We start from the raw sequence: 27,122 nt of genomic DNA on the forward strand, positions 1-27,122 counted from the left end.
CTCAGCCGCGAGATTTGGATCCTTCTCCCGCGAGATTTTCACTGGCCCGGCCGCGGAGGCCGTTGGGGCGGTTGGGGGGTTTTTGAGAAGTTTGGGTCCTGCCCACAGGAGCTCAGTAGGTTCTGGGGGCCGAGACCCAGGCTTTCGTGGCGCGGGGTCCCTGGGGCGAGGGTGGGGCGCAACCCCCGCGCTCGGCCGGCCTCTGGCCGCGTGCGCGCCGCGTGTGCGCTGCGGGTCCCCATCCGAGGTCTCCCCGGCGGGCGCGGGTCCGGGGGCGGGGTGGCCGCGGCCGCAGGGACGCCGTCCGGGGGCTCCCGCGGGCCCGGGCGGGTGGCCGCGGCGTCCGGGGGCGCCTGCGGCTCGGGTCCGAGGCGTGGGGTGCCCGCAGCGGCCCGGTCCGACCCGCCGGCGTGGCGCCCGGTGACACGTGGGTCCGCGGCCCGGTGGAGTGGCCCAGGGGGGTCGCCGTGGCTGCCTCCTTCAGAGGAGGCGGGAGGAGGAGGAGAGGGAAGAAGGCGGACACAGGACGGATCCCACGGCTTCTCTTCCTTTTCAGGCTCGGGCCCCGCACCATGGAGTACATGCCGGAGTCCGCCGAGCGCACCCCCGGGCACATGTGAGTCCCGCCCGTCCCTGCATCCCCAAGGTGTTCAAGTCAGTCTGAAACTTACTGGGAGAAACGCTTTTTTTTTATTTTTAAATATATTTTATTGATTTCTTAGAGGAAGAGAGAGGGATAGAGAGTTAGAAACATCAATGAGAGAGAATCATCGATCAGCTGCCTCTTGCACACCCCCTACTGGGGGAAGTGCCCACAACCAAGGCACATGCCCTTCCCCGGAATTGAACTCGGGACCTTTCAGTCCGCAGGCCGACGCTCTATCCACTGAGCCAAACCGGTTTCAGCTTTTTTTTTTTTTTTTTTGAGAGGACAGTTCTTAAGTGAAAAAAATTCTTATTTCCCGAGGAAATAGAATTGATTTTTACTTGGAAAGTTATTGCAACTATTTGCTTTAAGAGTGTTCATATATATATATATATATATATATATATATATATATATATTCGTCCTATGTTCTTCTAGATGGGCACTGTCCAGTTCCATAGCCATTAGCCAGATGTGGCTATTTAACTATAAAGTAATTACGATGAAATAAAATGAATCATTGAGCTCCTCCGTCGTGCTGAGCTACAATTCAAATGTTCAGTATTCACGTGTGCCTCCAAACAGGACATTGCGGATTAGAGAACATTTCTTTTGGACAACATCATTGATTTAAAAAAATATATATATATTTTATTGATTTTTTTTTTTTTTTTTTTACAGAGAGGGCTAGAGAGCTAGAAACATTAATGAGAGAGAAACAATGATCAGCTGCCTCCTGCACACTCCCTACTGGAGATGGAGATGTGCCCACAACCAAGGTACATGCCCTTGACTGGAATGGAACCTGGGACCTTTCAGTCTGCAGGCGGAAGCTCTATCCACTAAGCCAAACCGGTTAGGGCAACATCAGTGATTCTTGACCATCATCAGCATGCTCCCAGTGCATCCAGGACCCTGACACTCATCGGTTACATTGAATCACTAAACATGATACTCTTTGCAGCCTGTGAAAATTTTCTGCTCTGGCTAAATGTTTATATTTTGGCAGTCTATGTGCTATGCTGAAGCTTTAAAAAATGTCTTCGGGCTGTAATGCTCTCTGAGGATTGTTAGACATAATTCAGACTCTCTAAACCCTTTGGATATATTTTGAGGCTTTTTGGAATTTTGGCCATCCTTGATTTTTTTTTTTTAATCTCAGTATTCCAGGTTGTTCTTTATTGCCTTTTTGAAATTACTTTTTTTTTTTTCTTTTTTTCTTTTTTTTTTTCCTGCTTTTAGGGCAGAGATATTATGGCCCTAACTTGAAGGCTTTTGTTTATTTGTTTGGTAGTTTTCAAAACGTAACAGTGCATTTGTGACATCTAATTTGTAAACTTTATGCTTTCTTTCTTTCAGCTTGTGCTGCGAATGTGGTGTTGTAATTAGTCCAAACCCTGCCAATATTTGTGTGGCCTGTCTGCGAAGCAAAGTAGACATCAGCCAAGGCATCCCGAAACAGGTCTCTGTGTCTTTCTGCAAACAGTGCCAAAGGTATGGTGGGTACTAGTCATCCTCCTTACAGTTGAGAGTTATATATAGGAGAGCATCCAGGTGCATGAATAAAGTGCATGTAATTGAGAATTAAGTTTTATTTATGTCATTGTTGTCAAAGATTTTAAAACTTGCAATTTTGTAGTGTACTTTTTAGTTTTCCCTGCTAATCTGGTAAAGATGTGTAAGGGTATATATAAATTTGTTCTTTTTACGTTTAGAGATTAGTGGGTTTGATGTATACAGTGAATATATAACGAGTTGATGTTTGTAAGGGGGTGAAGCATTTAAGACATGCTATTATTATAGTAGTTTGAAGCTAAAAAAGCACCTTTTATTTTTAGTAATTTAGCAATGTGTTTTAAAAATTACATCTATAAATGTCCCATGTAACTAAAATGACTAGTTGATGGGGGAAAAAGCTCAGTAAGTCATATCTGGAATGATCTGAATTGAAACTGGATTTGAAGGCAGAAGACCTGTGTGTGTGTGTATGTGTGTGTTTACAACAAAGGGACCTGTATAAGATTTTGAATGAATCTTGAAAAGTATGGCAAAAAAAGTATTCGCATAGCACATGAATGTATCATGTACTTAACAAGCATTTATTGAGCACTTACTATGTGCTAGGCATTGTTGTAAATCCTGGGTGGACTGGGCTAAAAAACTTAAAGCATGTGCATAAGGAATTTCAATTTTAACTTGAGTTTTATGAAAGATTTTAAAACTTGTGGTTTACAGTTAAAATTTGGAAAGGGACTTGAAATAGATGAATAGTCTGCACTATATTGGTACATAGTATGTGGTACTAATTTATCTTTTTAGTGTGAGAAATAAGCAGTTCCCTAACATTACAGAAGTACATTACAAATCATTTTAATGGCATTTTGAGATTCATGGAACTTTTGATCCTTTTGTCATCCTCACTGGAACTCTTACTGGTGCTTGAAGAATAAGACCTCTTTAATAGGTTATTTTAGTTTATCCTTTGCAAATACCCAGAATTTTATCTTGTTAACTAAAGCTACACTTCTAATTGAAAGTTTTCTAGAACTATTAAAGTATATTTGGGATAAGTGCTTCAGATTAGCCTTGGGTTATTATATCTGGTTAATAACCAATATTATATCTGCATATTTAGATGGAAATTTTTTGTTTTTCCTTGAGAATGGCTGGGTTTCAGTATATTATCTCTCTCAGATATTTCCAGCCACCAGGAACTTGGATACAATGTGCATTAGAATCCAGGGAACTTCTTGCTTTGTGTTTAAAAAAAATCAAAGCCCCTCTGAGTAAGGTAGGTCAAATAGCTACCTTTTTGTAATATCTTTTTAATATCTCATTTTCAGAAAATCCTTGTATAAGTAGCTTTTTCAAAAGTAACGATTAAATGATACTGTTGGTAAGCATTCTACTACAAGTATTTCATTTTTAAAGTTACATATATTCTTTTTTATTTTTATTTATTTATTTATTTTTTTAAAATGTATTTTATTGATATTTTTCAGAGAGGAGGACGGGAGAGAGATAGAGAGCTAGAAACGTCGATGAGAGAGAAACATCAACCAGCTGCCTCTTGCACACCCCCTATCGGGGATGTGCCCGCAACCAATGTACATGCCCTTGACTGGAATCGAACCTGGGACCTTTCAGTCCGCAGACCGACGCTCTACCACTGAGCCAAACCGGTTTCGGCCATATATTCTTTTTAAAAAATATATATTTTTATTGATTTTTTTACAGAGAGGAAGAGAGAAGGATAGAGAATTAGAAACATCGATGAGAGAGAATCATCGATCAGCTGCCTCTTGCACACCCCCTACTGGAATTGAACCCGGGACCTTTCAGTCCACAGGCTGACACTCTGTCCACTGAGCCAAACCGGTTTCAGGCTATATTCTTTTTTATGAAAGTGAAAATTCACCTGCTTTGAAAGACCTAATATACAATCAAATTTGTCATTCATTATTTATGGAGAACTTTTTTTTTTAATCTTCTGTTGCCTCCATCTTTAAAAAAAAAAAAAATTTTTATTGTTATTTTACAGAGAGGAAGGGAGAGAGATAGAGAGCTAGAAACATCGATGAGAGAGAAACATCGACCAGCTGCCTCTTGCACACCCCCTACCGGGGATGTGCCTGCAACCAATGTACATGCTCTACCACTGAGCCAAACCGATTTCGGCTATGGAGAACTTTTACATGCAATTAATTTCTTGGGAAATATTTGTATAAAACCATTGCTAAACTTTGTCTTTTTCCTTTTGTATTCTTTTAAATGTTTATGTTGTATTGTTTTGTCTTTTTTTCCCACCGTGTTCTTGGCAGTTTTCTTTACTTTACTATCTTCGTATTGATTCCCCCAGGAGTAATATTTTTAAGCTTCAGTCTTGATGCATTCTCTTTTTTTTAAAATATAACTTTATTGATTTCAGAGAGGAAGGGAGAGGGAGAGATAGAAACATCAATGACGAGAGAGAATCACTGATCAGCTGCCTCCTGCACATCCCCCAATGGGGATCAAGCCCGCAACCCAGGCATGTGCCCTTGACTGGAATCGAACCTGGGGACCCTTCAGTCCGCAGGCTGACGCTCCATTCACTGAGCCAAACCAGCCAGGACAAGTCTTGATGCATTCTGTTCTTGAATTTTACTGAGGGTTTGTTAATAGGTTTAAATTTTTTCCCCCTATTTTCTGATTTGTCGTCTTTATTTCTAGAGTCAAGTTTTTTTTTTGTTTTTTTTTTTAGTTTTTTTTTTATGTACAGTAAAACCTTAATATATTCTGGCTTGCTGCAGCTATACTAGGTAATCTAGCTCTCACCAGCCAGGACTTGATTAAATTATCACCTGCCACTGATGTCTCCCAAATACATTGTCTAGAGCTCAGATTTCTCCATAGAGCTCCAGACTAAATGTATTTTTATCTACTGAACAACTTCACTTGGACATCTCATAGATGAATTCTCTTAAACTCAAATGTCTGAAACCAAATGTACAATAATATCTTCTCCCTATTAAATCTGATTTTTTTGTATGTCAAAAAAATAGCATTATCTAGATGCCCAAGCTTGAGCATCATTCTAGGATGCTCTTTTCCTCCTTCCATATCTAGTAATTAAATCCTATAGATTTTATCTACTAAATAGCTCTTGGATCTTTTTACTTCTGTTATTTCCAGTACCTCTCGGTTCAGCTCACCTCCGATTTTCAAATTATTGAAACAGCCTCTTGTTCTCTCATCTCTGTCTTTAAAATACCCATTTTAGCTATGTACATGAAAAGACCTCCAGTGAATGCTCATTCTTTATTTTATTTATTTATTTTTTGTTAATCTTTACCTGAGGATATTTTTCCATTGATTTTTAGAGAGAGTGGATAGGATGGGGAGAGACACGGAGAGAGAAACATCCATGTGAGAAAGACACATTGATTGGTTCCTCCTGCATGGACCCTGACTGGTGCCGGGGATTGAGCCTACAATCAAGGTATATTCCCTTGACTGGGAATTGAACCTGTGACTCTTCAGAGTGAGGGTTGATGCTCTAACCACTAAGACACACGGGTCAGGGCAGATTGTCCATTTATTTGCTGTTTTTGTTGCCATACCTTTCATGCCTAATTTTTATTTTTTACTGGTTAGTTTGGGCAGGGATGCTAATTACAGATTTCTTAAGAAATGTATTAGTTAATGAACTGTTCTTTCATATTTTTCTCCTCAGATGGGAATTTATGTTTCATTCTGTTTGTGTTTTATTGAAGGTTCGGCTTGTAGATGCAGGCTTTGTTTGGACTGAGCCCCATTCTAAGAGACTTAAAGTTAAACTGACTGTTCAGAAAGAAGTAAGTTGTGATAATTTTCTCAGCATGGTTAAAATATAGGTACTAGTCAAAATGAAGGGACTATTAGTTACTTGGTGACTTGAACAGCTTAAAAGGTCACAAATAAACTCTTAATTATACCTTTGTTTTCTTTTGGATCATTTACATAGATGATTGGGTCACTAATAAAGCTTATGATTAGAGGGCTAAGCTAATCTTATTTTTGTGTTAACTGCTCAATTTATTTGGTTTGTGTAATGGCCCAACTTGGGCCCATAAGATAATCTTTTCAAAGTAGCTTTTTTTTTTTTTTTACTTTTTACTTTTTAAAATAAAATATTTTTTATTGATTTCAGAGAGGAATGGAGAGGGAGAAAGAAACATCAACGATGAGAGAGAACCATTGATCGGCTGCCTCCTATACTCACACCCTACTGGGGACCAAGCTGGCAACCTGGGCATATGCCCTGACCAGGAACTGAACCATGACCTTCTGGTTCATAGGTTGACACTCAGCCATCTGGCTGGGCTTAAAGTTATTTTTATTAGGAAAAAGACTGAAGTAAAAAAATGAACAAAGACAGTGCTTCTCAAACTTGTTTGATGATCATGACATAGTAATTGAGTCAAAATGGATTCTGCTGGATGTGAGAAAAGCGTCCCCGGTGATTGCAGATGATTGGCTATGTTTGGAAACAACTTAGGAGTGTTTTTGTCTTATTTTTTCCCTAAGGATGAATTTTATATGCACATATGCAAATGCTAGAGGTCTGGTGCATGACATTTGTGCTCTCGGGGGTGGGGGAATCCCTAAGTCCCTAAGCCCAGCCTGTGCCCTCTTGCACTCAGGGAGCCCTTAGGGGATGTCCTTAGTGCTGCCCCAAAGGTGGGAGAGGCTCCCAGCACCGCCACTGTGCTCACCAGCCATGAGCCCACTTCTGGTAGAACATCGTTCCCCCTGTGGGAGCACACTGACTACAGGGAGCAGCTCCTGCATTGAGCATCTGCCCCCTGGTGGTCAGTGCGCATCATAGTGACTGGTCATTTAGCCGTTTGAGTGATTTGCATATTAGCCATTTAGCCTTTTATTATATTGGATACCCTATATAATAAAAGTGTAGTATGCAAATTGTCCCCTCGCCTGGGAGTTCCTCCAGCAGTTCGACCAGGGGGTGGGGCTGGCTGGGGGAAGGGAGTAAGTACTGTGCTGCGAGGGACCCTGCCAGGACACTAATTTTGTGCACTGGGCCTCTAGTATAGATAAAAAATTCCGCAAAAAAAATTCTCATAACCATTTCAACTAAAGGTAACTTTGAAATGGTAATATAGTAATAAATATTACAAATTAAACCTGTATATCTTTCTTGAAATAGTATAACTTATTCATATGACTTAAAGTGATTTTTGATATTCTCAAAGCATTAGTGGATAATGATTTTGAGTTAAATATTAAAAGTGTCTTCTTTTAAGAAAAAGATCTGTTATTAAACAAAAGGAAAGGATGAAGTATGATGTTTTTTTTTTGTTGTTGTTTTTTTTTTTAAATCAGGTGATGAATGGTGCTATCCTTCAGCAAGTGTTCGTGGTGGATTATGTTGTTCAGCCCCAGATGTGTGGAGATTGCCATAGAGTAGAAGCTAAGGATTTCTGGAAGGCTGTGGTTCAAGTTAGGCAAAAGGTAATGAAAGATGATGAGTGAATCCTCCAGTTTGTATATATTTGCCAGTTATAAATAAAACCTCCTTTTTCGCCCAGATCCTTATGCACCAGGGCTAATCCCTAGAGCATCCACCTTTAGAAATAGATCACTATTGCATTTTAGATAATCTTTAAAGATTATTTTGTTTTTAAAATATGTGTGCTATATCTATAGATAGCTTTTTTTTTTTTTGCATTTCATGTATTAATTTAATAATGCATTTATGTTTAGACTTTGCACAAAAAAACTTTCTACTATCTGGAACAGTTAATTTTGAAGTATGGAATGCATCAGAATACACTTCGTATCAAAGAAATTCATGGTGAGTTAAAATGTAAAGTCATTTGAAATGATGTCAGAATTTTATTTCAGCTAACCTAAGGAGTCTTTTACTGATAATATCTAAAATAGTACTGTTTAAAAGAACTTTCTGTTAGGAAGAAAAATAAATGTCTTATTTCTTTATCTGGACTGTTCAGTATGTAACCAGTAGCCATATGTGAATATTGGATACTTGAAATGTGCCTAGTGCAACGGAGGAACTGAATTTTTATTTTTTTTCTGTTTTAACTTAAATATATACTAAGTAGCTAGCAGATGACTAAACCAGTAACTACATTAATAGATTGTCAAGTACTATGATAGAAAATTCATTGGAAATTTGTTTTAAGCAGAGATCAGTTTTTGATGGAAAGACAGTTATTTTTGAGAACTCTAAGTTAGTTATTCTGTAGATATTTGTTTTTCATATGCCTAAAGGCATTTATTATGGATATATTAAATCAGAAGACTAAACTTAGTAATAATAAACAGTGGTAAACAAATGATATAATTAGATTTCTTGAAGATGGAATTTAAAATTTTTTGCATAATTTTATAATGGCTCTTTAGTAGGGGTGTCGAACTCAATCAGAGAAGGGGCCAAAATCTAAAATCCAGCCTAAATCGCGGGCCGAATGGTTTACTGAACAGTCGTAAACTGACAATGTCATAAACTGACAGCGGAGTGCAGTGATGACAGTGCGGTGCGGGCCACATTGCAAGGCCTGGCGGGCTGGATTTGGCCTGCGGGCCTTGTGTTTGACATATGTGCTTTAGAGCATATTTTTATCATTTGCTGTTGATGTAGCATACTTATACAACTAGATGATGGATGAATATTTCTTTAATTAATAGTAAAAAATATAAATATCCTTTAGCACACTCTTAAATTTCTTGCTAACAGTGCTTGCTGTTGGTAGACAGTACATTGTTTTTCTAGTCTCTAAAGTACAGGTTTAGAAATAGCTATTCTTAAAGGATTTGTTATATAGTCATGTTAGTAGAGGAAAATCTTATTTTGCAGAATTATTTTCATGTTTGTGTGTGTTTTTTTTTTTTAAGATGGACTAGATTTCTATTATTCTTCAAAGCAGCACGCTCAGAAGATGGTAGAATTTCTTCAGAGTACAGTTCCCTGTAGGTATGTTCTGAACCTAAATGTGATTAATTAAATCCAAGCAGTGGGGAGTGGATATAGGTCTTATCCATGCTTTACACTGAAAGAGCCTCTTTTATGCTAAAACTAGAGGCCCAGTGCACGAATTTATGCAATGGTGAGGTACCTTAGCCTGGACTGCAGCCTCTTGTAATCCAGGACCCCTCAGGGAATATTCAACTGCAAGTTTTGGCATGATCCCCAGGGATTGTAGGGTTTAAACAGCCAGTCTGACATCCCCCGAGGATGTAGTAGTGCACAAAGCAGCAGGTAGCCAGAGAGGAGCCTGAGCCTGGGCCAGGCACCGTACCACTCCTGCTCCTCCTGGCCCTACTGCGCCTGCCGCTGCTGCCACTCGAGTAGCACTGCTGTGGAGACAGGAGAGGCTTGTGCCGCCACAGCTATGCTTCACAGCCATGAGCCTGGCATCTGCTGCCTGTCGGTTAGCTGAGAGGCGCTCTTGCTGTGGGAGCACGCTGATTACCAGAGGCCAGTTCCTGCATCGAATGTCTGCCCCCTAGTGGTCAGTATGCATCATAGTGACTGGTCGGCTGGTTGTTCAGTCGTTCGGTTCTGTTGCTTAGGCATATATATATCTGTATGTATGTATGTATGTATGTATGTATGTATGTATGTATTCAAAATTGTAGGAGGAATACTTACGCAATTAGTGAACATTTATTTGTTTTAGTCACTTTAAGGGAGGAAGTATTACCCTAAGAGCACATTTGGGGATATAGACCTCACCCTGTGGTAAGCACTGTAGTGCCAAACGATTGATTGAATATCTTTAAATAAGAGAACAGAAAGAAGGGGTAGAGAGCTTTGCGGAAAAGCTTCATAGAGGAGAAAGGGCTCCTAAAATGGGAAATTTTCAAAGGTAGAATTTATGTTGAAAAGTGAGATTAGTGTGAACAAAGTCTTATGGATATTAGTTTATCTTTTAATAGATACTGCATATGGATTAGAATGGTCTGAGCCAAGGGAGTGTTTATAAATTTTTAGTAGATAAAGTTGAAAATAGTTGGGTGCAGTCATATTGGTGAAGGTTTGAAATGTAAATGGATGAAATTAGGCTTCACTGTAGCGGATATCAGAAAGCTGTTTCAGACTTTTACTGGTAATGATTGGATTTGATGAAAATTGATATTTCGAGACCTTAGAAAGTTAGACATTTGTCTTTTCATTACTATTAACTTTTTCTCTTAATAGATACAAAGCCTCACAGAGACTGATCTCTCAGGATATTCATAGTAACACATACAATTACAAAAGCACTTTTTCTATGGAAATTGTTCCAATATGCAAGGTACTTTTTCTTATTTAATTAATCCATGTCCATAAAGAGTACAAGTAATTAATTGGTTTATATGTAATGATTAGCTTTTGGTTTCCTTCTGGGTTTGTTAAAATTTTAGAATAACTTCTTTCATAAATGATTTCTAACACACACAACCATATGAAAAAGATGTTAAAAAGTAATTACACTTAAAATTGGCATTCCCTTTCTTTGAGTGTATAGAAAGGCCTATTTCAGTTTTTTTAATGTCCTTAACCTTAAAATTTGTGATCCTTGTGGATACATGACAATTCTATGAAACTTTGAATACAGAAATACCATTAAAATAAATAAATATCAGTGAACTAGTTTGGAATATGTTCAAATTAGATTTTAGCGTGATGAAAATAAACAGTATTGTAGAAATGAGACTATAGAATCATTTTTGTGATTTAAAAACATAATATGAATAACACTTGAAATGTGTAGGTTATCATTTAATTTAATTGTACTAAGGTAAAAACTTGCTTCTAAAAACATAAGTGGATTAAAATTTAACAAATAGTTATTGAGGATCTAGTGTACAGAAGACTATGCTAAGGATTATGTCTCTAGAGGTCTATGCAATATTTTATATGTTGATATTTAAAACTAATAAGTGCTATAATTTATTCTGAGCATTCTGTATAAGTTAATATCTAAGTACTTGAATATATTTCAACTCTTTATATCTCATAATAACCAGGGTAAATTATACTAGCATGTTGAAGATGAGGTAGTTGAATCTTCCGGAGATTAGATGACTTGACCAGAGTTACACAACTGTAAAATGATGAAGCCAGGATTTATTTGTACCTAGGTCTGCAACTTAAGCTTTAAAGCTATTATTGCTAATTTATAATGTAAATGCAATTTCAGGGATGAAATGATGGCTTAAAGTAGGGTTAACAAAGTTTTTCTGTAATGGGCCAGATAGTAAATATTTTCAACTTTTAGGCCATATAGTCTCCTTTGCAACAATTCAACTCTTGCTATTGCACAAAGTAGCTATAGATAATAGGTAAAGGAATGGCTGAGGATGTGTTCCATAGAAGCGGACTGTAGTCCAAATTTGGCCTGTGGGCATATTTTGCAAACCCCTGATTTAAAACTGAACATTTTACTTGTGCAAAAGGAAATATAAATCTAGGTGTGAGGGCATATTTGAGACCTTGTGTATAAAGTACTTTGAATGATTCATACAGATAACTGGATGCATGCACCCATGTAAAGTAGTATTTTCATTCATCTTTGGAGACTCTTAAGTTAAAAAGGAAGTTACTGAACTAGGTGCTATTAAGGATATGCAGATATCCTTTTAGTGGAGGAACCTATGATTATGAATAGATGCAGCTTAAAATATAACCCATATTCTTTTATATTTTAACTAAAGGCCTGGTGCATGAAAATTCATGCACTGGAGGGGCATCCCTAAGCCCGGCCTGCCCCTTCTCACAGTCCGGGAGCCCTCAGGGGCAGGAGGTGACCTGGTGATCAGGGGAAGGTGACACCCATCATACCTCTGCTGCTGCCACTGCCGGCAGTGCAAGCTTCAGCTGGCCCTGTTTATTTGAGCCTTGGGTGGCCCTGGGCAGCTGGGCAGCTGCCATTGGCAGCTTGCCTGCACCTTGGGATGGCCCTGGTCTGCTAGGAAGCTGAGAAGATTGGGGGACTCTGAGGCAGGCACATGGAGTGACCGGACCCATCTGGGGGCAGGCCTGGCTGTGCCTCACTACTGCTGCCCTGGTGGGGATGAGGGGATTAGGTGCTGCCATCTTGTGGCTGTGGGTGCCACCATCTTTGAGGGCGTGACAGTCAATTAGCGTATTCACTCATTGGCTGTGGGCACCGCCATATTTGTGAGGGTGTAACCATCAATTAGCATATTCCCTCTTTATTAGATTAGATAAGATACAGTTTAAAAACAGATAATCCCATTACTGGTATTTCCCAATGTACACATAGAGGCGTACTGTTTGGGGCATATTGTTAATGTAGCCATAAAAGAGAAATATGTGGCTCCCCTGAAATATGTTTTTATGGAGATTGAAAGAAGTCACAGGTAGATTTAGAAAATCACTCTCCTTCTGATACTTAATACTTTGCCTAGGATGTGCAATGTTAACATAGAGTGGTAAGCATTCACACTTCAATAAAATTGAAATAAATTAATAGCTTGATGGATATGACCTGGAAAAAAAAATTAAAGCATTTTTATTAAGGCAAGTATGCTGCCGAAACCGGTTTGGCTCAGTGGATAAAGTATCGGCCTGTGGACTCAAGGGTCCTGGGTTCGATTCCAGTCAAGGGCATGTACCTTGGTTGCGGGCACATCCCCAGTGGTGGATGTGCAGGAGGCAGCTGGTCGATGTTTCTCTCTCATCGATGTTTCTAACTCTCGATCTCCCTTCCTTCCTCTCTGTAAAATATCAATAAAATATATATGTTAAAAAAAAGACAAATATGCCCATTTTAAGAAGGTATAGCTTATTTTCTGTTTCTCTAAAAAATTCTTTTTTTAAGGCCCTTGTTTGATACACAGAATTAAAAATTTAATGTTTTAATTTGAGCAAATGCATTTGAATCAGATATTCATTGATGAGTGCTTTTTGGAGACTGTTACTTAAGATTAGCTTCACTCTAAATGTGAGTTCTTATGTCTAGGATAATGTTGTTTGTCTGTCTCCAAAACTGGCACAAAGCTTGGGAAATATGAATCAAATTTGTGTGTGTATTCGCGTAACCAGTGCCATCCATCTCATAGATCCAAATACCCTACAAGGTAAGTTTTTGGAACTGTTTGTCTTGACAATTCTATTTGATAAGCAGTAATAATTTATATTGTTAATTTTATCAAATTTTTAAATAATATTCTGAAAAACTAGTTAACATTTTTACTATTGTTTCTTGTTTCTTACAAAACCCTAATTTTTAAAGCTTTTGGTAAGTAACCTTGTATTTTATACTTGAAGAAATAATTCTGTGAACTTTTAAAAATGTACTAGTTTTATGCTATTTATTTTATTTAAAAATAAAAAAATATATATTTTTATTGACTTCAGAGAGGAAGGAAGAGGGGGAGAAAGAGAGAGAGAGAGAGAGAGAGAGAGAGAGAGAGAGAGAGAGAGAGAGAAAGGGAGAGAAAGGGAGAGAGGGAGAGAGGGAGAGAGAGAGAGAGAAACATCAATGATGAGAGAGAATCATTGATCGGCTGCCTTCTGTATGCCCCTTAGTGGGGATCTCGAGCCTGGAACCTGGGCATGTGCCCATGACCAGAATTGACCTGGGACCCTTTAGTCCACAGGTCGATGCTGTATTCCCTGAGCCAAACCAGCCACAGCATATGCCATTTATTTTTACTGAAATTGACTTATTTACCTCATTTTACTTTTGTGACTAAAGTTTAGAAAGTTAACTTTTTGTAATTCGGTAGAACATTTAGTTTAAATATGAATTTTAACTAATTTCATCATTACTACACATAATTTTTAACATTTCCTTGATAAAAACTATTTTTTAAAGAAGATCCCATATTGATAGGTGTCTCCTCAGGACTTGTTTGCATCTCCTATTCTTGATCTTTTTCACTTTTTATTTTATTTATTTATTTTTAAATATATTTTATTGATTTTATACAGAGAGGAAGGGAGAGAGATAGAGTTAGAAACATCGATGAGAGAGAGTCATCGATCAGCTGCCTCTTGCACACCTCCCACTGGGGATATGCCCGCAACCAAGGTACATGCCCTTGACCAGAATCGAACCCGGGACCTTTCAGTCCCCAAGCTGATGCTCTATCCATTGAGCCAAACCGGTTTCAGCTCACTTTTTATTTTTAATATAAGTTTTCTATTATAAAAAATTGAATTTATTTTGCTGTTTCCCCAAAAGTCATTTATTATCCTTGTCAATTAGATTAGAATTCATCATGCAGAAGCTGTTTTTTTTTTTTTTTTTTTTTTACAATATTGGGATAAACATCTGTCAGGTAAAACTTTTCCATAAGTTTTCTATAAATTAAGTGCCTAAGACAACTGATAATGTTTCTGAAATAAAATGCTAACCCATGAAACAACTATACAACTGATTGTATCTGACTTTATGTTAAAGGCACTTAGCCTTGTGGTGTTGTGATGTTAGTAACTTCTTAAAGATAATGTTTGACACCTGATAGTCTCTCGAGCTGTGAGGAGTTTGGGCTGATTTATAGGAGTAAATGGTGACTCTAGAGCAGGGGTCCTCAAACTTTTTAAAGTGGGGGCCAGATCACGGTCCCTCAGAGAGCTGGAGGGCCGGACTATATGAACTACTAATTCCTACTGTAACACCTTGGCTGCGCTCACTGCCCAAAAAACCTGGCGGGCAGGATCAGACTACCCTGGGGGCTGCATGTGGCCCGCGGGCCGTAGTTTGAAGACCCCTGCTCTAGAGAGTGAGTTGGCTGTTGTTCCTGTTGACTGCATGCTTCCCAATTCGTACATACCAAATTGTTCCTACTTATAGCACTTGTTGATTTTTAAAACACTTCATTTCTCTTGTTCTTTAGTAGTCTGTGTTTATTTTTAGTGGCAGATATTGATGGGAGCACTTTCTGGAGTCACCCTTTCAATAGTTTATGCCATCCCAAACAGCTAGAGGAGTTTATTGTGATGGAATGCAGCATAGTCCGAGATCTAAAACGCAAAGCAGGTGCTGGAATGATATCAAAAAAGGTAAGTACTGTCTTGTACATCTTTTTTTTCCTCCCCAAATTATTGTTTTGGTCCCAGTAATTCTAAAATGTGTTTACAAATAAAACACCACACTAGATTAAAAATGCATTCCATGTTTATATATTTTTTTGCTTTTAACATGGTAATTGTGGTGATTATTATCAGGCTTACACTATCTGGTAAATTTATTTTTTGTTTAATGTGAAACATTTAGAAAAAGTTTATTATTATGGGAAAACATTTTCTTGCTTTACTTTTGTACAAGAGAATCGAGTGACAAGTTAATCTTTTATGAAAGCTGTATTATCAGTTTTACCTGGCACTTAATTTATAGAAAACTTATGGAAAAGTTTTACCTGGTGCACAAAATTTATGCAGGGGGCGCTCCCCTCAGCCCAGCCTGCACCTTCTCCAATCTGGGACCCCTTGGGGGATGTCCCGGGGATTGGGCCTAAACTGGCAGTTGGACATCCCTCTCACATTTCTGGATTGATGGCTCCTAATTGCTCATCTGCCTGCCTGCCTGGCTGCTCCTAGCTGCCTTCCCCTGCCAGCCTGATCACTCTCATTGCTTCTGCATGCCGGCTTGATTGCCCCTCACTGCCCTCTCTGCTAGCCTAATCACTCCCAACCCCCTGCCAGCCTGGTCACCCCTAACTGTCCCTTCCTTCCCCCCTGCTGTCTGGGTTGCTCCCAACTGCCCCGCTTCCTGCCGGCCTGGTCGCCCCATGCAGCCTGCCTGTGCAGTCATTTGATTGTTTTTCACTAACCCCTCCCTGCCGGCCTGGTTGCTCCACCAGCAGGTTGTTCAGTTTGGTCATCTCTCACCTCCCTGCCCATCTGGTCATAGGCAGCCATCATGTGAGGTTGTGAGGGTCAATTTGCATATCACCTCTTTATTTTATCGGATACTGAATACATCAGTTTGCATTTCTAAAACATGGGAACATTCTCTACATAATTAAAATGTTAACATACTATTATGCAAAGTGCTGAGGTCCCAGAAGACCTCAGCATATTTTTTAAAAATTTTTTTAAAAAACTATTTTAATTTTTTACAGAGAGGAAGGGAGAGAGATAGAGAACTAGAAACGTCCATGAGAGAGAAACATCTACCAGCTGCCTCTTGCACACCCCCTAACCACAACCAACGTACATGCCCTTGACTGGAATCGAACCTGTGACCTTTCAGTCCGCAGACCGACGCTCTACCACTGAGCCAAACCGGTTTCGGCAGACCTCAGCATATTGTTTGTGGACTCCAAAGAAATAATCTGGAGAATTGACTGTGCAAGACAAGTGCTTAGAACTTACATGCATACTTCCAGAGTGGCCACATGGAGTTGAGGGATGGGCAGGTGAAGAGGCAGCCAGTGCTATTGTTTTGCTGCCACACAAGGTTTTATAGAGTACAGAAAACAGGGCATGCAGGGAGAGGGGGATGTGCATGAATTCAAAACAGTAACTATTTACAATCCAGGTTCATATCTAGAAGCAATTACTTTGCTGGGTAGAATAATCTTGGTTGTAGGTTCTTGCTATTCATCAATTTGAATATTACTTGCCACTCCCGTCTGGCCTGCATAGTTTCTGTTGAGAAATCAGCTGATAATCGTATGGGTGTTCCCTTGTAGGTAATTAACTGTTTTTCTCTTGCTGCTTTTAAGAGTCTCTCTTTGTCTTTTGCCCTTGGCATTTTAATTATGATGTCTCTTGGTGTCGTCCTCTTTGAATTCCTTTTGTTTGGGGTTCTATGCACTTCCTGGACTTGTAAGTATTTCTTTCACCAGGTGGGGGAAGTTTTCTGACATTATTTCTTCAAATAGGATTTCAGTGTCTTGCTCTCTCTCTTCCGGCACCCCATAATTCTGATGTTTGTACGCTTGAAGTCCCAGAGGTTTCTTACACTATCTTTAACTTTCTGGATTCTCTTCTCTTCTTGCTTCTCTGGAGGAGTGTCCATTGCCTCTTTGTATTCTAAATCTTTGACTTGATTCTTGCGTTCTTCCAGTCTGCTGTTGGGTCTCTGTATAATATTTTTTATTTCAGTCAGTGTATGTTTAATTTCTAGTTGGTCCTTTTTCATATCCTCGAGGGTCTCGTTAAATTTATCGGCCTTTTCTAGGAAATTCTTGAAAAACCTTATAACTGTGGTTTTGAACTCTATATCCAGTCGTTTGTTCTCCTTCATTTCTTTCGTTTGTGATCTGTTTCCTTGTCTCCTCATTTTGCTACTTCCCTGAGTTGGTAGGGTGGCTTTGTGTGCTGGGTGTCCTATATGGTTCAATGGGTCAGCCTCCCAGTTACCTGAGGTGGACACTCTTGGTGTACCCCTTTGTGGATTATGTGTACAGCCTTGTTATAGTGAAGTCTTGATTGTTGTTGGTATCACTGAGAGGAATTGACCTCCAGGCCAATTGGCTGTGAGGTCCCACTGTGTCTATAAAAGGAATTGCTGTGCTGGAGACACGTTTATGGGGTAGGACTTGTTCCAGTAGGGCTTTAGTGCTCACTGAGTCTGCCTCTTGAATGTGTGCCTTATGAGAGTACTTGAAATCTGGTGTTGTCTCACACCAACCACTAGATAACACTAGTTTCTGGATCTCCAGTGGTGTGCAGATCAGCTACTGTCTGAGGCCACCCAGCAGGAGCTACAGCAAGAACTACAGTTTTCTCCTCTTTGCTTGGGATTAGGTGGTTTTGGAGCAGTCTGACTGGAACTGCAGTTTATTTTGTTAAGCTGCCAGAGGGCAGGCCATTTATATGCAAAAGCCTCTGTGTGGAGCCTGGGTGGGTTTGTAGAATGTGTGGGGCAGGGTCTCAGAGTGGGGCAGGTCTTAGGGCATCACTAGGCTAGGGCGTGGCAAACAGTGATGGCTGCCAGCCAGCCTTCTCTGCCTTTCCAAGTCCCTGCGTCCCGTGCTCCAGCACAGTAAACAATGATTACTGGGTGCATCTCTGCAAAAACGTCACCCTCACTTTCCGACCTGATGGCCGACAGGGCAGCTTCTCCTCATAGGCGTCTGGGTCCCCCCGCGTGTCCCCAGAAACTGGATTTCAGAGTGATCGGGAGCTTGTTTCCCTTCGAGTTAAAAAAAAGCCACTTTCCCAGTCGCCCGCCATAGCCCGATTCCCGTGCCTCTGTACCTCAGCTTTTCAGCATTTGTGCTCCTTTTTCCTTCTGGATGTAAAACTTCCACTCAGCTAGCTTTCCTGTGATTCTGGGTGATAGACGTTTTGTCTTTTAGGTGTACTTTTTTTTTTTTTTTTTTAAAATATATTTTATTGATGTTTCACAGAGAGGAAGAGAGAGGGATAGAGAGTTAGAAACATCGATGAGAGAGAATCATCAATCAGCTGCCTCTTGCACACCCCCTACTGGGGATGTGCCCGCAACCAAGGTATATGCCCTTGACCGGAATCAAACCCGGGACCTTTCAATCCGCATGTCGACGCTCTATCCACTGAGCTCTATCCACCGGTCCCAGCTTAGGTGTACTTTTGAAATTGTTTTGCGAGGCGGCAGTTTAGTTGTTTACCTCGCTATAGATTTCTTGACATTAATTTTGTATCCTGCTATGTTGCCAAATTGATTTATTAAGTCTGTTTTTTGATGGTGTCTTTCTTTTTTTTTTATGTACAATATCATGTCATCTGCAAATAAGAACAGGTTTACTTCTTTTCCAATAAGGACAGCTTTTTTCCCCCTCTCCTGATGGCCCCTCTGTGACTGTGCCTGTCTTAGGTTGTCCCTCCCTTGAGGAATCTTACCCGTCATTGGCTAACCAGCCATCCTTTGGGGCCAAGCAGGGTGATGTGAGGTTCAGTTCTGTCTCCTTGGTAGCCTATGCCCCTGTGGCCTACACGCCCAGCACCTGCCTTCGGATCCCCTTGCCTGCTGGTGGGGCCCCAGCACTGATCACATATCTTGGGAAACCTGGGTTTCTTCTCCAGGTAGGGCCCAGTTTGCCCCATTGGACGAGAGATGGATCCATGGTACCAGTCATCACAAGGCTTCACAATAAGGACAGCTTAATTTCTTCTTGTCTAATTGCAATGGCTAATGCTTCCAGTACTATGTCGAACAGGAGTGGTGAGAGTGGGCATCCCTGTCTTGTTCCTGTTTTAGGGGAAATGGTTTTAGTTTTTGTCCATTGAGTATGATGTTGGCTGTGGGTTTATCATATATGGCTTTTATTTGTTGAGTATTCCCACTTCTATTCCCACCTTGCTGAGAGTTTTTATCAAGAAAGGGTGTTGGATTTTATCAAATGCTTTTTCTGCATCAATTGATATGACTATGTGATTTTTATCTCTCAATTTGTTTATGTGATGTATCATGTTTATTGTACCATCCTTACATCCTTGGGATAAATCTTACTTGGTCATGTTGTATGATCTTTCTGATATACTGCTGGATCCGATTTGCTAAAATTTTGTTGAGGATTTTGACATCTATATGTTCATGAGGGATATTGGCCTGTAATTCTCTTTCATTGAGTTGTCTTTATCTGGTTTTGGTATTAGGGTGATGCTGGCTTCATAGAAGAAGCTTGGAAGTGTTCCTTCCTCTTAAAATATTTGGAATAGTCTGAGGAGGATAGGTTTTAGTTCTTCCTTGAATGTTTGGTAAAACTCCCCTGTGAAGCCATCTGACCACGGGCTTTTGTTTGTTGGAAGCTTTTTGATGACTGCTTCAATTTCTTCCATAGTTATTGGCCTATTGAGATGTTTAGATTCTTCCTGATTGAGTTTTGGAAGGTTGTATTTTTCTAGGAATATGTCCATCTCCTCCAGGTTGTCCAGTTTTTGGAATAGAATTGTTCATAGTATTTTTTTAAACAATCCTTTGTATTTCAGTGGGGTCTGTTGTTATTTCTCCTCTTTCACTTCTGATTTCGTTTATTTGCATCCTTTCTCTTTGATTCTTGGTGAGCCTGGCTAGAGGTTCATCAGTCTTATTTATCCTTTCCAAGAACCAGCTCTTGGTTTTATTGATCTTTTGCATTATTTTTTGGTCTCTATGTTGCTTATCTCCACTCTGATCATTATTATTTCCTTCCTTCTACTTACACTGGGTTTTTCATGTTGCTCTTTTTTTAAATTCTTTGAGTTGTAGGGTTAGGTAATTTATTACCATTTTTTCTTGTTTTCTGCAGTAGGTTTGTAGAGCTATGAACATCCCTCTCAAGACTGCTTTCACTATGTCCCATTGAGGAATATTGGGCTTAAGATTCCCCTACTTTCCCAGTTACTCTCTTTGCTCAGTCTGTATTGGCCCATCTCCCCATGAAAACATTTCTTATGAAAATTCTATATGTGTCGCCCTGGTCAGTGTTGCTCAATTGGATGGGCGTCCTCCTGTACACCAGAAGGTTGCCAATTCAATTCCCTGGTAAGGGGGGTGCAGGAGGCAACCTTGTTTCACTCTCACATCGATGTTTCTCTCTTTATCCCTCTCTTCCTCTCTCTAAAAATCAATTTTTAAAATGTTTAAAAAATTTTATATATGTCTGTTTTTAGTTGACATTGGTATCCTATCTAATAAAGAGGGAAATATGCTAATTGACCCTCACGCTGTTGCATAGATGGTGGTGCCCACAGTCAATACGGAGGGAATATGCTAATTGATTACCAGGCCCTCAGAGATGGTGCTGCCCACAGCCAGTAGGGAGGGAATATGGTAATTGACTTCCCTACCCTTAAAGATGGCAGTGCCCATAGCACTTTGACTAAATCTTAAGAATATTTATTTTATTAATTTCTTAGGAATCTTTTTTATATTCATAATTAAGTAATTTCTTAATTTGACAGTGTTTCAAAGATCTGAAAAATAAAATAATTTGTTTTTAAAATTAAAATTAGAAAACCAAAATCATTGCATTTAAGTTTTCTAAGAAATGCATTTTAAGTTTCATTTTCTTTCCTGTTAAGCATACCCTTGGGGAAGTCTGGGTACAGAAAACATCTGAAATGGATACAGATAAACAGTATTTTTGTCGCACTCATTTGGGACATCTTCTGAATCCTGGGGACCTGGTATTGGGGTTTGTATTATTTTACAATATTTTCAGCTGTCAGTTTGCATTACAGATTTTCTTCTGGATTCAACAAAGCTATCTATAAAATACCAAAGTTTATTCCAAAAAGAACTTAAAAGTTCCCGCTATTGATAAGTAAATTAAATGTGGATTGAACAGAAACCCATACTTATTCCATTTGGTCATCATCTTAAAGCATTGTTTGTTAGAAAATTTTGAGTAACTGAACTCTGAGGTTGTATGGTTACATCATATATACAGCTTTTTGAGGGTAGTTTTTATTATGCATATGCTGCTGTTCAGATATTTCACTTTTACAAAATGGCAGCCATGTATGTAAGAGGCCTTGACAGGCATAGGATAGCCCTTTTTTTTTAAAAAAAAATATATATTTTATTGATTTTGTACAGAGAGGAACGGAGAGAGAGATAGAGAGTTAGAAATATCGATGAGAGAGAGTCATCGATCAGTTGCCTCTTGCACACCCCCTACTGGGGATATGCCCGCAACCAAGGTACATGCCCTTGACTGGAATCAAACCCGGGTCCCTTCAGTCCTCAAGCTGACGCTCTATCCATTGAGCTAAACCGGTTTCGGCAGGATAGCCCTTTCTGATGCAGAAATTATCGTCATGCCTTAAACATTACTTTTGCGCTTAGGGTTTTAGTTAGTTTTACTAGAGAATGAGGGTATTTTTTTGTTTTATTATAAACTGAATTGAACAATCTAACTTACATTTAGACTGATAGATAAGTATTTTACTCTTTACAAATACACGGTGAGATAGAGTAATAGATATGTAAAACTCAGATTTAGTGTACATTATCTTTACTATGATATGTGGAAGCTTGTTCACTGTATTTGTACACTGCAAAACTTTTGAAATTGTAATGCATATTAAATGTTTGATCTGAGGAGGAACTTTTAGGTGATTATCCATAAAATAAAAAGTTACTTGGAAAGGGAAAATGTTTTTGCCATTAAGTGTTTTATTATTTTCATTTCAGGTTTGATTTGGCAAACTGTAACGTAAATGATGAACATGTCAACAAAATGAACTCCGATAGAGTCCCAGATGTGGTAAGGCTTTAGATTTTTTCTTTTTTTCCTTGTGTTAAAGAGGATTGATGTAACACTTAAGCCTAAGATGCACAAGTTCACATTTTAAAAAATAACAAATCAATTTAGAGGTTTCTTTTGAAATTGCACTTAAGGTATAATAGCAAAGGCCTTCATTTTAAGTTAGCACTTTTCAATTAGTATGCCATAAGATTTTTTAAAACTTGCAATACCTGACTATTAGTCAGATGCACTGACCTCTATTCTCTTAGATTCTCAAATAAAAAAATTATAGCCAACACAATAGCCATTTGATATGAATGAATAAAAAATATACTTACTTTTTGGAAGATCGGTAAAAAATATATTTTTTGGTGTGCCACAGAATTTTAGTAACTGGTTTATGTGTGCCATGAGATGAAAAAGGTTGAAGGTTGCTGTTTCATATGATTTCTCTTAGTGGGGAAAACTCAAGATTTAAAGAGTTCTTTTGTTGCTCTTATAATTAAATTTTCATATTCTGTCAAAATAACTATTGGTATAGAAAAAAAGAAATTTGCAGCTAAAGTCGATGACCTTTATAGTTTATTTAGGTTCATTCTTTTAGGCTCAGCTTATTTCATGTAATGTTCAGTTTGGAAGGCATTTAGAATTAAATTCTTTTTCTGGTTGGAATATAATTACAGTTGAAAGTGATCTTCATAGTAGCAAGTCTTAGAGAAAGAATCTGACCTTTGAAAAACAAACTTAAATTCTAGCATGAGTTTATAAGAGCCACGAGCAACAATAAATGTGAAAGACCTGTTTCTTTAATCTTTTAAAATAAACATTAATCCCTTTAACTGTGGGCAGAATAAAGTCATGGTATAAGGTAGACTCCTCTCCTCACCACCCAGTTAGGCTTCTGTTAAATTAATTGATTTAAGATATAGAAGCATGGCTTAGGTGTAAGTTGATATTTCTAAATAGGTCATAAAAGCAGATCATGATGGTCTTATAAGATTTTGTATTGTGTAAATTTATTTTATTCATTCTGCAATTTATTAAACTGTTCTAGGACATACGTTGTGAATAATACATAATAGTTTTGTAATTAGTGGGAATAAAAGGGAGAAAAAGTGTCTGTGATAATGTTTCAGAATGACTTATGTGATTGGCAGTTAAAAACTGAATGATGCTGTGAAAACATACGAGACACCTGAAGTTTTTGGTCTGAAGAAAAACATTTTTCAATTACTGAAAAATTTTAAAAATTATACAAAAAAGTACATGCAAAAAAATATTAAAAGTTCTCTTGACTGCCTCTCGATCCCTTTCTACTCTTTTCCCCTAAGGCCATGGTCAGCATACTGCGGCTCGCAAGCCATATGCGGCTCTTTGGCCCCTTGAATGTGGCTCTTCCACAAAATACCACGGCCTGGGCGAGTCTATTTTGAAGAAGTGGCGTCTAACCACTGTCATCAGTTTGGTGACTTCCTGGCATTCCCATAACTTTTTGTTTTTTATTTTTGCTGGATTTTGAGGCAGTGTTACCTCGTTCCCATTTTGTATAACTTTGCAAATATTTTGGTTACTTATAGGTATTAATCAAGAAGAGCTATGACCGGACCAAACGGCAGCGTCGTAGAAACTGGAAACTGAAAGAGCTCGCGAGAGAGAGAGAAAACATGGATACAGATGATGAAAGGTCCCACTTTTCATTCAGCCTCTGTGTTGTCTCAAAGGAAATCCTTATGATAATAAGTTTTTATGGTTTTCATATTAGAGTCATTACCCAATTGATCCTTGCACTCAGTTTTCTTATCAATGTTTGATAGAATTAGTATAACAGACTATAATGACATTTAACACAGATCTAGGTATTATTTTCTGGGTTATGACCTGATAATTGCAGTGTTATTGTAAATAGTTTATTTGGAAAGACAAAATATAGTAATAGCAAATGAGTACTATGACTTGGGATAAAAAGAATATGGTTCATTGATATCAAATATGCTATTTTCAAAAAAACTTAAGGAGAAATGGAGATACTATGTTCTAGTAAAGTGTATTGGATAATTTGAAAAGTGGCCTTAATGGTAAAGACACTGATATCTAAAAAAAAAAACGAAGAGTTTAAATAAAATTGTGTCATTAAATGTGTGTGAAACTAAATTTCTCCTCTCTAAATATGAAGACATAAATGAAATAGAAAAGGTTCTTTTGTCCAACATCCTGAGCCTACAGATATGAAAACCATCCACATGATCTCATTATATCATCATTGAAAATTATGATTTTCTAAATTATTTCTAAAACATAATCTCATATAATTTAAAATACCAGTAGGTACGTATTACATATGTACTCATAAATTAGGTATAAGTATGCATTTGACTATTTCATTTATAGTCTTAAAAGTGTTTGATGTAATTTTGAAAGAAAAAACTTAAAATATATATTTTTATTTTGTTGATTTTAGAGAGGATAGGAGAGTGAGAGAGAGAAACATTAATGATGAGAGAATTGTTGATCAGTTGTCTCCTGCATGCCCCTTACTGGGGACTGAGCTGGCAAACTGGCATGCAATCTGGGCATGTGTCCTGACCGGGAATTGTATCCTGACTTTCTGGTTCATAGGTTGATGCTCAACCACTGAGCCACACACTGGCCAGGTGAAAGAAAAACTTTAAAAAACTCATATTTATGAGTTTATTTAACCTGTATACTTGAAAATAAAATTATTTTAAAGATTGTAATACTTGTAACACACCTTAAACTTCTGAAAATAAAGAAAATATGACTATACTTTCTGGGTAAAAATGAAATATTTAAATGTTTCTTTATTCTTCTATAGGCAATACCAAGATTTCCTTGAAGATCTTGAAGAAGATGAGGCAATTAGAAAAAATGTAAACATTTACAGAGGTTGGTATTTGAGTGTTTTGTGTCTTCTAATCTATACTATATAGATGTATTCCCCCACATTAAGTATTCTGGTACCTTAAACTGTGATTCTATAAATGACTTTTATTGTGTGTTTTTTAAACTACTTTAGTTAAACATTTATTTTTTAAAAACTTGCAGAACAGTAAATCTTATTAAAATGTTTGCTATATCACATATGTATCCTAGGATGATCTCTCAAGTTGTTGACCCCTTTACTAGAAGATATTTATTTATTTATGCAGCTCAGTCATTCAATGAATGTTTAAATGTCTGCTCTAGGTATGATATAAGAGCTGTGGATATAATATGGTTAAACAGTAATAATGATGGAAGGGGCTGGTATTTGCATATTTCCATATTTGCATTCATTTGAAATCCTCCTTGTGGTTTTTTCTTAGATTCCACCATTCCTGTGGAAAGTGAGACAGATGATGAGGGAGCGCCTAGAATTAGTCTGGCTGAGATGCTTGAAGACCTTCACATTTCTCAGGATGCTACTGGGGAAGAAGGTGCCTCGATGATGACATCATGAGATCATGTGGATGGTTTTCATATCTGTAGGCTCAGGATGCTGGACAAAACCAAATTTTCTATTTCATTTATGCCTTCATATTTAGAGAGGAGAAATTTAGTTTTAAACCTAAATAAATAAGACTGTTTTGATTGCCCTCTCAAAGCATTGAAAAAGATGGCTTAGAAATTTTAGATAAAAGATTATGGAGAATATTCTTATTACTGATATTTAGACTATTTTACCTGTAGGATTTGATTGGTTCACTTTTTTTCTTACACTGTATTTTTACATATCATTAACATGGGATTTAAAAGCTTAGAATAAAAGTTGTGATTCCTTGGAGGTTACCTAAGTCTGAAAACATAAAGCAAGCCTTTACATTCTTTTTGTATCGATTGCTTTTGTAAAAGAGCTATATGACGAATCATTTTAATATGAACTTGTTATGCACTTTGATCCACTTTAGATCAGTTTATTGTCTTTGGAGTAGGTAGGGAAATTAGGGTTCAGTTTATCACTGGACATTAAGGAGGAAAATTAATAGTTTTTATTAACTCCTTTAAAAGTTGATAAATTGACCTGGCAGTTTATCAGAAGAAAATATATAAATTATTTGTGGATTTGTAGCAAACATAGATTAATTATTTAAAGGTTAAATAACAATTTGTACCTTTGTTATTTTTGCCTGTGCCAGCAGCTTAGGGCAGTAGCTACTTATGTCATTAAAATGTCTTTCTTTCATTTCAATAATTTTTCTTTTAAATTTTTGGTTTACAAATTGAGAGGGAAGGGATTTTCTCTATATAAGTTTCTATCATTGAACACATAACCATCACAAAGAATGTTAGAAGCCAGCATATAGATGAAGTAGCAAGAATGATCTTCATGCTTTATAAAACCATGAATCAGATTTGAATGAGGTTCACCTTCCACATCCTTGAAAGAAAAGGGCTGGGGTTTTGAAGTGTTCTCAGAATGAAATAGTAAGATTCTATTTTTGTAAGTGAGATCATATTTACTAAATATGCCAGAACTAAGAGCTAATTTAAAAATTCTAGGTATACCACTAAAGAAGGAAATTGAGTAAGTGCTGAATGGAACATTTTCCTTTTTATTTTTAAAATTGAACTCTGAAGTTATGAATAAAGGCCTGAACTTACTGTATGGCTTGTTTTCTGTCTCCATATTTAAAGTTTTCACTTGTGGTCTGTGTTTACTTGTTCTATGTCAAGACTTTAAAAAGCATGAAAATAAAAACTTTCCCTTTCTTTGTTTCCTTGAGGTGATTGCATCAGTGTCATATTTAAATGACAATGTCTCATGTGGTTTTCCAAACTGGAATTGTATTTTTTAAGTATTTGTCAAATTTTCCACTGAAAAATATAATTGGCCACTAACCTTGTGTAGTCTTCT

At 38.0% G+C, this 27,122-nt stretch overlaps 1 protein-coding gene across 2 annotated transcripts; it reads left to right on the top strand.

Annotated features, from left to right (window-relative positions):
• On the top strand, positions 1-26,869 carry NMD3 (NMD3 ribosome export adaptor). 2 transcript variants are annotated; one of them, XM_084876027.1, is made up of 16 exons: positions 1-115; positions 557-616; positions 2,006-2,140; positions 3,341-3,437; positions 5,902-5,982; positions 7,511-7,639; positions 7,892-7,982; positions 9,044-9,122; positions 10,350-10,446; positions 13,120-13,237; positions 15,022-15,167; positions 21,102-21,214; positions 22,216-22,288; positions 23,848-23,954; positions 25,104-25,174; positions 25,594-26,869. In XM_084876027.1, the coding sequence occupies exons 2-16, from the start codon at positions 573-575 to the stop codon at positions 25,725-25,727; spliced, it is 1,515 nt and encodes a 504-aa protein (XP_084732153.1). In that variant the 5' UTR covers positions 1-115; positions 557-572; the 3' UTR covers positions 25,728-26,869. The 2 variants fall into 2 exon arrangements, with proteins under 2 accessions (XP_084732153.1, XP_084732154.1); XM_084876028.1 differs by lacking the exon at positions 3,341-3,437 and having other exon boundaries at positions 46-115.
• Positions 26,870-27,122: the final 253 nt, after the last annotated feature.

The sequence above is a fragment of the Pipistrellus hanaki genome (genome assembly GCF_964339955.1).
Source record: "Pipistrellus hanaki genome assembly, chromosome: 2".
NCBI lineage: Eukaryota > Metazoa > Chordata > Mammalia > Chiroptera > Vespertilionidae > Pipistrellus > Pipistrellus hanaki.

Coding starts and splice junctions, on each gene's coding strand:
- NMD3 (XM_084876027.1), top strand. CDS start 573: ATGGAGTACATGCCGGAGTCCGCCGAGCGCACCCCCGGGCACAT. Junction 2,141..3,340: donor TTCTGCAAACAGTGCCAAAG/GTATGGTGGGTA, acceptor TATCTCTCTCAG/ATATTTCCAGCCACCAGGAA. Junction 9,123..10,349: donor CAGAGTACAGTTCCCTGTAG/GTATGTTCTGAA, acceptor TTCTCTTAATAG/ATACAAAGCCTCACAGAGAC.